Source organism: Monopterus albus, unplaced genomic scaffold (assembly GCF_001952655.1).
Source record: "Monopterus albus unplaced genomic scaffold, M_albus_1.0 scaffold46.1, whole genome shotgun sequence".
NCBI classification, from domain to species: Eukaryota; Metazoa; Chordata; class Actinopteri; order Synbranchiformes; family Synbranchidae; genus Monopterus; species Monopterus albus.
In genome coordinates this window covers 1,854,202-1,867,163 of record NW_018127926.1, presented here as the reverse complement: position 1 = coordinate 1,867,163, position 12,962 = coordinate 1,854,202, and the positions used below count along the sequence as shown (strand labels likewise).

General features: G+C 40.1%; 1 protein-coding gene across 2 annotated transcripts in view; it reads right to left on the bottom strand.

Annotated features, from left to right (window-relative positions):
• The window catches only part of dscamb (Down syndrome cell adhesion molecule b), a 130,738-nt gene extending 120,102 nt beyond the window's left edge, over positions 1 to 10,636 (bottom strand). For both annotated transcript variants that reach the window (XM_020600281.1, XM_020600282.1), the window contains exon 1: positions 9,937 to 10,636. In XM_020600281.1, coding sequence (XP_020455937.1) covers positions 9,937 to 9,979 — 43 coding nt within the window. In that variant the 5' untranslated portion in view covers positions 9,980 to 10,636. The remainder of the gene's footprint in view (positions 1 to 9,936) is intronic.
• Positions 10,637 to 12,962: the final 2,326 nt, after the last annotated feature.

Genomic DNA, 12,962 nt, shown 5'->3' with positions numbered 1-12,962 from the left:
TTTGTTTTTCTTTCTTCGTGCCCTCCTTCCTGGCCCCCTCCTCCCTCCCTGCTTGGTCCTGTTTTGGTTTGTGTTTGGATGTCTGGGAGCCTACCTTGTGGGGTGGGGGTGGGGGGGTACTGTCATGATTTGGTTCCGCTGCTTCCTGTCTGGCTTTTATTTTGACATTACTTTCTGTTTTTGTTTCACCTTAGTTTTGGTCTTTTTACGTTCTTCATCACTCACATTAGTTGCACCTGTGTACACCTCTATTTAGGCAGCGTCCTCCCACAAGGACGCTGCCAGATTGTTCTAGACCCCAGCTCTGACTTTCCAGCATTTTCTTCGGTTTTGGTATTTTGTGTTTCTGATCCCGGACTGTTACCTCGGACTATTCTATTCTGCCTCACCCACTTGTTACGGACTGCCACGGTGTATGATTATCGGACTTTCTCTTTTGGACAACGAACTTTGGATTCCCCTGGATGTTGGCTCTGACCTGGGACTGATACGACCGTGAGTTTTGTGTTTCACCTCGTCTTGTATGATTTTGTTTAGTTTTAGTTCTCTTATTAAAGAGATGGTTTTGTTCATCACTTCCTTGTCTGGCCATTTACCAAACACTTTTCAGCCGCATTACGCGCGCCGTTTCTGACAACAGTCGACACCTAGGTCAACTCAAATGAACAAAACCTAAATCAACTACCTAAATATAATTTATACATACAAAATATAAAATAAATGATTTCAAGCTGCAATAAAGGTAAAGGCCCTTCATATGCTATGGTAGCAACAGCAACCTTGTCTCCTAGAAATTACATTAATGTACTACTGATTTGGTCTGCCAAATACATTTTGAGGGACATTCCCACTAAGATCATGTTCAGTAGCAACTGTTGTTGTTGTTGTAATATTGCATAAAGCTTTCAGAAGGTAGACTGTGCGCTTACAAGCAAAAACAAAAGGCAAAACCCAGACACCAGAATTTACTTCCTCAGCCCCATGCGTGGTTCTGTTTAGGCAGCAAAAGCCCTTTAGTTAAAGTTTAGGGAAAGCTAGTGGTCTAGGTTAGTAAAGCTTCAGGTCACTTGACAGTTGACTTTTCAGTAGTCCACTAAGACTACAATCTTTTGCCCAAATGCTACGAGTGCTTAAACATAACAAGCATTAAACATGCTTTAGTTGCTACATATAGATGTAGTGCTAGTTGGAATCTTAGGGAAAAAGAAATTAAATAGGCTGTCAGTCCACATTTTACAGATACTCTATGTTCAGTATTAACATTTTGGGACTTGTCAAAAAGTATTTAAATGAAATCATAGTTCAGACGGCATTACGTTTATTACAACATGTATTTCCTGTTGCATCTTATATATATATATGAATGAGATTTCTAAAGATGGGCATCACTAAGTATTTTATAATCATTTTCCAGTAATTGAACTGTTTGATGCTGACACTGAATATTGCAGTGTGCTCTTTGATTTGTTTTATATATTGTATATTCCTTGTTTCATTTTATTTCCCTTGTTTAATTTTCTTTTTAATGAACCATTGGTTTGAATTGTGCCCCCAGTGCAAGTGTTCCTTTTATTCTAGCTGACTGTTGTTTTTTGTGCTGTTTTTACAACACTTTTGAACTTCATTTTGAAGAGTTTTTTCTGTGTACAAATATGCTCTTACTACTAATATTGTACAGATAATGTCATTATAGGCCCATAGCGACCCTTTAAAGACACATCGCTGTCCCTGTTTTGTCCATGAGACGTCTGTGACCAGCAGCTGGTGGAGTGTGTTAATGTTGATGTCACAGCAGCTGGCTGTTCTCATCCTGTTAGCTCTGCCTCCCATTATCAGTTCCCCCACCACCTCCTCTTCCCCCTTTAAAGTTGCTGCTGCTGCTGCGTGCCATGCTCATTTTAATACTCCAGACTCATTTGACCGTCTTTATGGACTTATCATATTAAACATTTATCGCAGCCATTTCCCTAAACCAAGCGTGTTTATTCAACACTTAAGGGACCACAGTACAGCTCCTTTCAGCACTCCCCCTCCACCCCACCACACCTCGACAACACACACACACACACACACAAACACACATCGTTTTTTTTTTCTCCTTTTCCCTGTTTCTCTCCTCTTCTCTCCCTGAACCCCGTGGCTTGTTTTATTACAACCCTGCTTCTCTATGTACCACTGCCTGAATAAAAAGGAGCTATATATTTGTACACTTTCTTCCCTCTCCTCCCCATCACTGGTCATCCTTTTCTCCAGTGGCTAAGACACCAGGGGGGTGGGGGTACTTGTGCCACGTGAAGCCGGGCAGCCAAGCAGACACAAATGTATTCTGAGCATTTAGTACCTCGGATGAATAATCGAGTTTTAATTTAATCATCTGATCAAACACTAATTAGCATAATCACTTGTGGGGATGGATAGTCTAGATAGAGAGAGACACAGAGCAACATATAATAGACCTCATCCTGGCAACAGTCTATAGGGGCACTTAGCAACATGTAAACCGCTACATGCTTCTGGGGACCCACGCACGGCTCTGTCCAAATTACCTCCCTTTGTATGAGCAGTACATTTAATTCTCTATTTTCTTCAACAGCTCTTCCACTGCAGAATGATCTATTCACTGCTAGACTACCCTGCAATCAAATGCAATGTGCCCTCTTATTTGATCTTGGACAAGATGGCTTACTGCAGCATCACACCTTGGTCTGAGCAGAGGAGGTCTGGGAATTCTAGGAATACCACAAAGTGCTAAGATTATTGACAATGCACTCAGTCTCACACTGGGTCGGGGGATCGATGAGTGGCTGGAAGGACATAAATTAGACTTTCACGTCACACCCTTACCCAGCCACCCAACTCCCCAATTAAATGTGCACACAGTACAAGTATGCATGCACACAAGCACATGCATTCAATAAAGCACACACCTCCCTACATATACTATACTATACTTGTACATGTAGATAAACACCAGCAAACACACAAATAAAGCACGCACTTTACACATCTCACACATGTACACACTCTCACACACCTTACCTCCAACAAGATGACAGCGCTTTAAAAATGGCCAGCTAAAAATAACTTGGTCTTAAATCTTAGCATCTGTGCCAGGTTTAAAAATAAAGAGCAGTGTCGAGAAACCAAGCTGGACCCATTTGTCTTTCTGTCACTCTGTCTATCCAACTTTGCATCCTCCGTTATCCCTTAGCCTACTTTAATATTTGGACTGTGGAGCATCAGACACATGGGCAGATTTGATGGTGAAATATCTCCTGGAAATGCAGACTTGAAGAATGTGACTGAGATGCGGATTTGAAATATACAAAAAAAAAAAGATGCAACATATATAAGACAAGTCCATGAAATATGAGAAAAGAAAGCAAAGCTCAAAGATACAGTAGCATGGGGGAAAAAAAGTAACAGAGTCATATAGACATGGTAGGGAGCTGCTGTGCATCAGCTACATGCATTATTACCCAGAGTCCTGTGGATCAGTTCAGTCTTGGGCCTCAAAGCCTGGCCCCAGTACATGGAGGACTGGATTAAGAGGGAATATTTATTAGGTCCAGCGTGAATATTTTGTCATGGTGGGTGATGGATAGCAATCTCACCACACCTCCACCACCTGTCTTCCACAATGAGCAAAAGTTATTGTGGGGTACTCACTGCAAGGACTAGCATGGGGTGCAGCACAGCACAACATAAGATGCACTGCATGAACTATGGGATCTTGTGTGCTCATACAAACTCTGCATGCATGTTCAATTTAGACAATTAAAGGATAAGGTCAGTCATTTTCTATATTAGTAGTATTTTCAACAAGAGACTAAAGCCAACACTGAATCTCCTCTATTCACAGTTAATGTCTGTAAGTCTCCAACTTGAATTAGCTTATCTGTCCGTGCCATAGACCTTCACTGTTGTTTAAAAACGATTAAAAACACATCAAGGAAATGCACCGCTTCACTGGGTGACACATTTCTTCATTACAAAACACATTTTTTACATCATTTGAAGTAGCAAGACTCAACTGCACATGCAGGATATCTCTGTGAAAGTACCAGGAGCAGGCAGAGATCTCACACATGTGCAGTTCACTCTTTAGACACTTTTGATTATCAGGTAAAATACAATGATACATATTTGTCCAAATTACTAATCAGCGCAGAGAACTTCATAGTATTTATATACAAGGCCGATAGAAGCAGCATCTTGTAGCAATAACGTTTATTTTATACTTCTTCAGTGAGGTGCTACATTTTATGTACCGTGCCAAATTCAGAGTAAGATGGTTGGGGCATTGGTGGAAGTAAGTAAAAGTAAGCAAAAGTCTTGCATTTAAAATGTTACTTAAGTAGAAGTGGAAAGGTATTAGCAGAAAATATAATTAAAGTACCGAAAGTAAAAGTAGTCATTATGCAAAATGGCACAGTTTACATTGATGTACATCATATTATTCAATTCTAATTACTGATGTATTATTTTGTACATCCCATTTACTGTTGCATCCAGTAAAGGTGGCTCTAATGTGAACTACCTTTTATGCATATAATGTGAATTACTGCTGGGTAGCTTGTGAATTTTACACCAAGGATCAATAAATCTTGTGATTATGCTGTCATTTATTTTATTAACCTCTATCTGAAACATAACTAAGAGTTATCAAATAAATGCAGTGAGTACAAAGTACAATATGTTTCTCTGAAATGTAGTGAAGTCAAAGTATTGAAGTAGCAGAAAAGTACAGATACCTCAAAGTTGTACTTAAGTGCAGTACTTGAGTAAAGGCAGACCTACAAAGTGCAAGGCCGACTTTGAATCGTGAAATCTGCATATGGTTAGGTTTAGGTAACAAAAGGATTGTGTTTTCAGTTAAATGTTATAGCAGTAAGGTCAGTATGCACTGTTACATGCTTGAAACAATGACTTTGTGGATGTGATATATTTAGCCAAGACTACGATTATTCCCTGACCATAAAACGAGTGCTGTGATCGTAATCACAACTGCCACGAGCGGATACTGTGACAGAATGTGAGATACAGTATGTGTTGAGTGAATGATTTGCTGATGCATTGAGTATCATGATATTGTGACTTGGCAGATATGATGAAAAATAATGTTTCCTGTTGGTAATAAACTTAATCCAAATGGCATACATTTCTTACAAACCATATTTCCTCTTGCAAAATAGTAGTACTGTATATGCAGGGCTTTATTAGAGACACTGTTGGTACAAGGAAAACAGGAAAGAAAGGAAACTAATCACAAAGGCTCATGCAACATAGTGAAAGTGTTTTCTTATACAGCACATACATAAAATAATGTAAATGACTTGAACTCTGAGGTCAGTTCATCACCACTGTAAACACTGCCATAGGACTGTCCTTTTAACTTAGGTGTCAATTAGCAATATTTATCAATCCCCCATATGTATGTTGGTCATATCCCCTTTGGTTGGTTGTCTGATGCACCTGCACACACGGCTCAGATAATTTGGTCTCTTGGGATCTCTGTCTATTGTCTCATGTTCAGACAATATATGAAACACATATATCAAAGTGCTGTATTTTCTTTTACACCTGAACAATTTTGCATATTCAAAATAGAGGTGGGCAATGGCTGTTTTGCCATACTGTTTATACTGTAATGCAATATCTCTGGATTAACATGCTTATTAGCATGTACTGATAAAGTGTTAAATAAAATTACATATACCATGACAGAGGTTGTATCCATAACACCAAACCCTAGTTCAGCTAAATCGACATATAAGTTCTTCTGCACTTGACAGCAGAAGTGTGTCTTTCTTGACTTAGTCTGTTTCAAACTGTCAAATAAAGCTGGTACACCAGTTCCTCCACTACAGTACCTGTGCAGTGCAGCACAGTAATATAACATGTCACTTTGGCAGGTGCTGAGTGAATTAAAAACATCCTTTCTAGTGAGAACCCTATCTGAGAGGGAAACCCCCGCCAGATGTACTACAACCTCACTTTGCACGCATGATCAAACACCTACATCTGGGTGCTGAGGGCTTTTCTGCTCTTCCCTGCAGATACTAAATGATATCGTTAACATTTTAATGCAAGAGACATTTACACACGGGCTTGCGCAATTACACCTCCTTATAAAGTGGAATCCAGACAGACACAGGGTGATCAGTAATTAGATTTTTCACTGGTTTAAACACAGCACACACACACATACCAGTTGCCAAAGCTTTCCTCTAATTAGAGAACTAGACAGGCTCGAGGAGGTACGGTACAGTAGAGTAGCCCTCATTATACAGCTAGGATGTATGAACTAGGCGATATCTATTATGATCACACATCAGGGTATCATTACTCAACATTAACAGCCCTTTCAACTGGAATCACACAGAGTTCAGATGTAACCAACAAACCCTCTTATAACTCACACAAGTGAGGAAGAGTTAAGTGGGTTTGTAAACTTAATTTAGCCCATTAGATATTCATATCAGAGTAAGACTGCACAAGATCATCTATCACTTGACTGCATGCTATGTGTTCTCATAGGGTAATTTAATTTCATAAACTGTAATACTGCTTCTGCAACCAAACCTTAATTGGTAATTAGTAAACAGACTAATGGTTTGAGTGCAGCTGTGAGGCTGTTTGGGTTTCATAGAGCATGTGCACCAGCTGTTGCAGCCACTGGGAGGCCACTGGTCTTTGGACATCTTTACACACACACTTGAGTCACCTCACAGCTCCAACAAATGGGGCTCTCATCAGTGCGCCACTTTCATCGCTCTCATGTAGATTTATTGCAATGCAAACACCAGTTCCCCCTTTTCACTTGTAGCCAAGTTCAATCTATCCACCCAGGTCCCCGTAACATTTTCATCTAGTGTTTCGGGTTGCTAATAATGTGAGGTCAGGTAAAATCGGCAGACTAACTGATGTTGGCAGCTATTTAATGTATTATAAGCTACACTGGGTTAGTTGCTCTGGGAGAGTTTCCTCATTTCACAGCTAATTGAGATCAAAATTTGATTGTGGGATCTCCTGACTTCTGCCTAAATGTTCATTTATGGAAGATATATGCAATTAGTCCTTTTTAAGCCATGAACATCAGGTTAAGCCATATGCATGTTTACAAATCACCGCAGTCTTCATGGGGGCTGTGCAAGAAGCCTCTCGTTCTATCTTTGCAATGAGAATTTGAATAGGCCAGTTTAGCTTGCTGTGGTTTTGCCTTGAGGCAGCTTTCAGGCAGATATATTTAATATGTTTCCTCTCCTGTACTAATGACTGAATTTATAGACTCTAGTTTGATAGGCAACGAAAACAGCATAAACATGATGTCTTAAATAGAACAGAAGAAATAAATTTGCCTGTTGGTTATTGAATATGACATTTTCTGAACATCTAAGGAGCACAACTGTCTTTTGCTTCATTTTGATACAGCTCATAATGATTTTCATGATGACAGGAATACAAATCTGACATTTTGTGAACATGTGCAGTTGTGCCTCTATTTTTTAATAAGTTGCTGAGTTCATTAAAATGAAATGGCCACAATGCAATATGGAAAGGAAAACTGAAAACCTTGAAGTCAGTGTGGTACTGACTGTTACACCAATGTTACAGGATGGGATTAGCTCCTAATAAAGAACTTCTGGGTCAACTCAGTTTGTGACAAGAGCCAAACTCCCTCTTTCATCTATAACAATCACCTAAATGATTCATTATATTGTCCACTATTTCCTGGTTCTGCCATTTTGTTGTGGTATCTGATTTGTCTTAGAAGAATTATTGTGGCCAACATAGTGGACAAACATGATCCAATAGTGCAACAGAGAAAGCTGTAAACAGGTACCAGACATAAACGGCCAACCATCTTGGATTCGGATTGATCTGCATAGTTTTTGCCACCAGACAACAACATAACAAATTGTTTCCTACCCCATGAAGTGAAGAGTGAATGAGTGAACATTTTCGGACACAGCCCCTGACACCCATTAAGGAGGTTACCATAGAGACAAGCTAGTGTGCATGTGATAGGCCCAACTCTGAAACAGCAAGAATTGTCTGGAATTCTGTCGCTGTGCTGGCTTCTATCTACAAGGTCATTCATTCATTCTGACAACGCCTGCTCAGCTGACAAATGCCTCATTTTTATGATAATCAACGAAACATCCAACCGCAGAGGACAAAGTCATATAGCTAGGCTCCTGTACAGTGATGCAGAACAACGCAAACAGCAAGTGATATTTAAAAAAAAAAAAACATACATTGCACAGCAAATGACTAACACAGAAGGTGTAATGTCTGCACTCAGCACTGTCTACTGCTTAATCCCTATCAGTAGTTTGCCACAGGCCTCCTCGATAATCCCTTATTCAATAAACGGACACAATCTCGCCTGGCAGTTAATCTAATGTCAGAGTCAGATTATTATGATTAATGAGGATTCCTTATTGTTCCTTTATGAGTTTCAGCACAAGCTGGGCTGAGGGAGATACCGTTTTATATGGAGTCAGTGTCAATAAACAGTACTGACTGAGGGTTGCCTCAGCACTGAAAAAGCGACGACACAGAATAAAACCCCATTTTGAAGCCTTATTTTATCATCCCAGCCAGAAGGGAAAATTCATTTTGGGGGACACACCATATCATATCACAGCCCCTCGATGTGGTAAACGCATTCATACCTGTAAATCCTCACTTCCACAAATTTAGCTTTGTGAATTCAGCTTTTCTTGACCCTTTGATACAAATGCAGCCAGCTGTGGGTTTGATTTTTGTTTCAGTACATGAACAATCCTCATCTTATCACCTCGAGGTGTTTTCTTACAAATATGTTTCCATTTTCTTTCCTTCTCCTTCTTCAGCCCTTTTTCTTCCCCTGTTTTCGTACACACCCAGTCAGCCATAATCCCTCCCTGTATAAGGGATTCTGGCCAATAAGTGAATGCAATAAACTGTATCAATTTTCTACTATTGATTATGGATACACTATACGAGCACACAAATGTGTGTATTTGAAATAGGCTTCTGGCTCTTTGAATGGAAAATTTATTTCGGTTTGTGTGTATTTGGGAATGATCTTTGCTTTTCTTGAAAACTGCGATGTCTGTGGAATGTCCCTCAATACTGTGCTTTTTTCAATGTTTTAAAAATTACTACCACAAATATTTTGTGCCAATTGTGCTTTTTTCGCACTACATTCTACATTTAAATTTCAGCAGTGTAAAAGTGTATTTAAAATTGTGACAAAATTGGATGTAGATGTTGGATTCATTCCAACAGAGCCATAAACACAACTGAATACTCTTCATCAAATATATTGAAAATGGAAATATGAATTACTGGTTCTTAAAGATGTGTATAAATTGATCATTTGAATGCCTTATATTAGCTTTGGCCACTTTGAAATTGAAAAATATGCTCATTGTGGGGGAGGGGGAAGGAGTTGAACCAAATGTGCATTATATGTAATACGTCACTTATTACTAAGGGCCACAGTGGAACAAGGTTGTGACAGAATAAGCGTCACTGGGCATCAAATAAACACAGAAACAATTCACGTGTATTCATGCAAACGAAAAACAATTAAAACTTGAAACTATAAAACCAGTTCAACTAATAGAATTAAGCCAATTAATTAAATACGGGTCCAAACAAGCACAATTTCCCCGTTTTTTCACCACCTGTCTCAGGATGTACATCTGAAGGCCAGAGTGGTTTACAGAACAGCTTTAAGGATTTAAAACGCAATTCATGCCTCGCCCGTCTCTCTCCCTCCATCAAGGGTGTCAGCCTTTTGACAACCATATAAAATCCATTTCTTGTGGGTCACAGGTGACCTCCATCCTCCCTCTCTCGTCACTTAGCCGTCAAACAGTGATTTTGCCTTGTGCAATAGGTAATGAGTGCTAATAAAACAGACGAGCTGGTGAAACTTACCATTCAAGATGCTCTGGAAAAAGATAAAAGCCAATATCCACATGCCCTGCTCCGTTCAATCCCCCCCAAGCTATGCTTTCTCTTCTTCCTCCGACCGGTGCTTCCCTGGGTCTCTCTTCTGTGCGTTTGGGGTAAGGTTAAACATTTGCCACAGTCTTCTAGCAAGCCGGTCTAAGTCTTTACTTTTAATATCTCCTTCTTACTTTTTCGCTACACTGATTATTTTTCCTGAGCCCTCTCGTTGCGCTTAGAACATAAATGAGCTTCTGTGATTGTCTTGAGAAGAGCTGTGCTCAGACTCTCCTCCTCTGGTCCGCGTCTTGCTGTTTCTCCCTGTTATTCAAAAGATGCTGGAGGGGGTGAAGCCCAGGTGTGTGTGATGCTGAGTCAGAGCCGGGTACGAACAGATCCTGAAACAAAACGAATGCCCAAACTGGCTAAACTAAATCTTTTTTAAAACGTCAAAAGCTCCGAGTTCCTAAATAAAAGAGTGAATGACGGATCATCCTTGGGGAGAAACTAAAATAGAAAAAAAAAACTAAAGGAGCAAAGAAGCAAACGTGTGGCCGAGGGGCGTAGAATAAGATTGAAAAACTGTTTTTTTCTGAGACTCTAAAGTCAGATCATATTCATCGCCTCTGTGCGTCCAGCAAGAGGCGAGCAAGCGCATCTTCCCCGCTGCCGCCCTCTAATCGCACCACACTGACTCTCTGAGCATTACACAGAATAACCCTCTCCCCTGCCCCTGCAGACGCTTTAATTCCTCATTGCCTTAAAGGAGCAGAGGCGGTCGGTTCTGAGGGAAAGTTACTAGTGGAGGTGATTAGAGCACGCAGTGAGTGGGGAATTTGCATTAAGGAAATACACCTGACGCACAGAGGCACCTAGGATAACATTTTTACGCATGGAGCTGTACCGGCTCAAGCAGATAGTGCTGTCTGTTGTCAGCAGATGCACTTTATACACAATATTTTGTGCTAGATCTGGCTTCAATTAATCAAACAGGGTATTTGTATTATGGATAAAAACAGAACAGAGTTCCATATAGAAAAGGAAATCTAGAAGGACATCCAATGTTTTTGTTCATTTAAGTGGACGAGTGAAGGAAATATTAAAAGTGCTTAAATGAATCACACTTTTAATTGGATTAAAGTGGTTTAATAATTTTATGAAAAGAAAAAAGAAAGACAAGACTTTTTTTCAGCGGGTGCAGAAAATAGTGGGTTAAACTAAAGCATCCCCCACCCCCAGCACCACTACCACCACCACCACCCCTCCATTTTAATGCTTGCCTTGAAGTCAAGGGTGTAGCTGTAGTAGGCTGTGGAAGCCTGTGGGCCTGTCCACAGAGCTGGGTTACACTGGATGTGATATAACCAGCAGGGCAGTCTGCCTCTCATTCTCTATTCCACATGATAGAATAGACTGAAAATGAAATCCTGTTTATTTACCCCAGGATACTCATTTTCTCTCCTCATAACAGCACCAAGGAGTGGATCCTTACAATTCTGCATGTGTACAAAAGAAGATATATGCTGAAATAATAATGTACTGTATATTGTGTGTGTTCCATATGCTTGGCTCTAGCTGTCTTCTTTTTTTCTGGGTGATATAAATAGGTGTTAATTTGGGTAAAATGGAGCTCTTGTTCTGTACCTCTTCCCATTCTGAGTACAGGTGTTTTGATGAGCTCATTTTACCGTTGTCCAGGCTTCTTTTCAGGATCAGTTTGTCTACAGTATCAGCCCACTTGTCTGCCTATCTCTCTTACAATGTTCACTCCAGTGCAGCAGACAAACACAAACCCTGCTCTGCATTTACTGAGGTTTGTACCAGAACACACTGTTCTAGCTTGCCTCAAAATAGTATGGCTCTCCTTTTTTAAAACAATGGCACAAATAAAATTGCTCTTTCATCACCAATGACCTCTTTTTAAAGTTTTGTTATACCAAAATAAATGTTGAATTAATTAAGAGGATAATTTTACTTCGTTTCTTTTAAGATAAGATAAATCCAAAGAAGGTGAAGTCTCTGTGGTGCTAAGAGCAAACATGGGTGAACAGGGGCAGGGGGCCAGTGATCTGCCTGTCATTTAGAGTGGATTAGGAGCTGGTGTTTCAACTCTGGATTCTTGGCATGGGCATAAAGTAAGTTCATTAGCACTGACAGACTGTGAGATATGATTATTTAGGAAGAAGGTTGCGATACCAGCCTATAAATTTACCAGACCTTTGTTTGTTCTTACAAGAGGCACATTTGGCCCCTGCACTGCCCTGGTGCCCTGTACATTTACATTACAAAGTCTTCACCTTGTGCTGCCACTAAGCAGTCTTAAAGAGGAAGTAAAGTTTGCCCAAGGGTACATTTGTGTTTTCAAGTTTTCATTTTGTACAAAGCAGCTTGCAGCCATACCTCTGTGTGACAGCCCAATCCTGTCTGACTTCAGCAGCTAAATAAGAACGGGTTTGGTTAGTACTTAGACAGGGGACCTCCTTGGAATATCAGATGCTGCAAGCTTTATCGTTTAGACTGGTGACCTGTCCAGGGTGTACCCCTGGGATTAGCTCCAACCCCCCACAACCATGTTCAGGATAAGTGGTATAGATAATGGATGGATTTCATGTAAAGCTCAAGGATTACAATCTGCACATATGATGCCAGACCAGACCAGAACTGCATGTAGTTAGTTGTTTTTTTTTCTTCTTTTGATGCAGCCTTCAGCAGTATTAAATGGTAGAAACAAATCCAAAGGAGGAGGAAAAGGGAGGGGGGAAGTGTGACAGTGCATTGAAGGGAGCAGGAGAGGGGAAACATGGAGGGTGTCATGGGACATTTTAGGGGAAGTAAGGCATTGGTATAATCTAGCTCAGCAAAAAAAGATTTTATGAGAAGCTAAAAATTTAAAAAATAATGGAATAAATGGGAAAAAATCCTAAACAAATGGTTATATTTGTGTGGGATGTGAAAAAGAACAGTAATATGGATGAAACAATCAAGTTTGTGAGATGCGGAACCTTTGACGGACT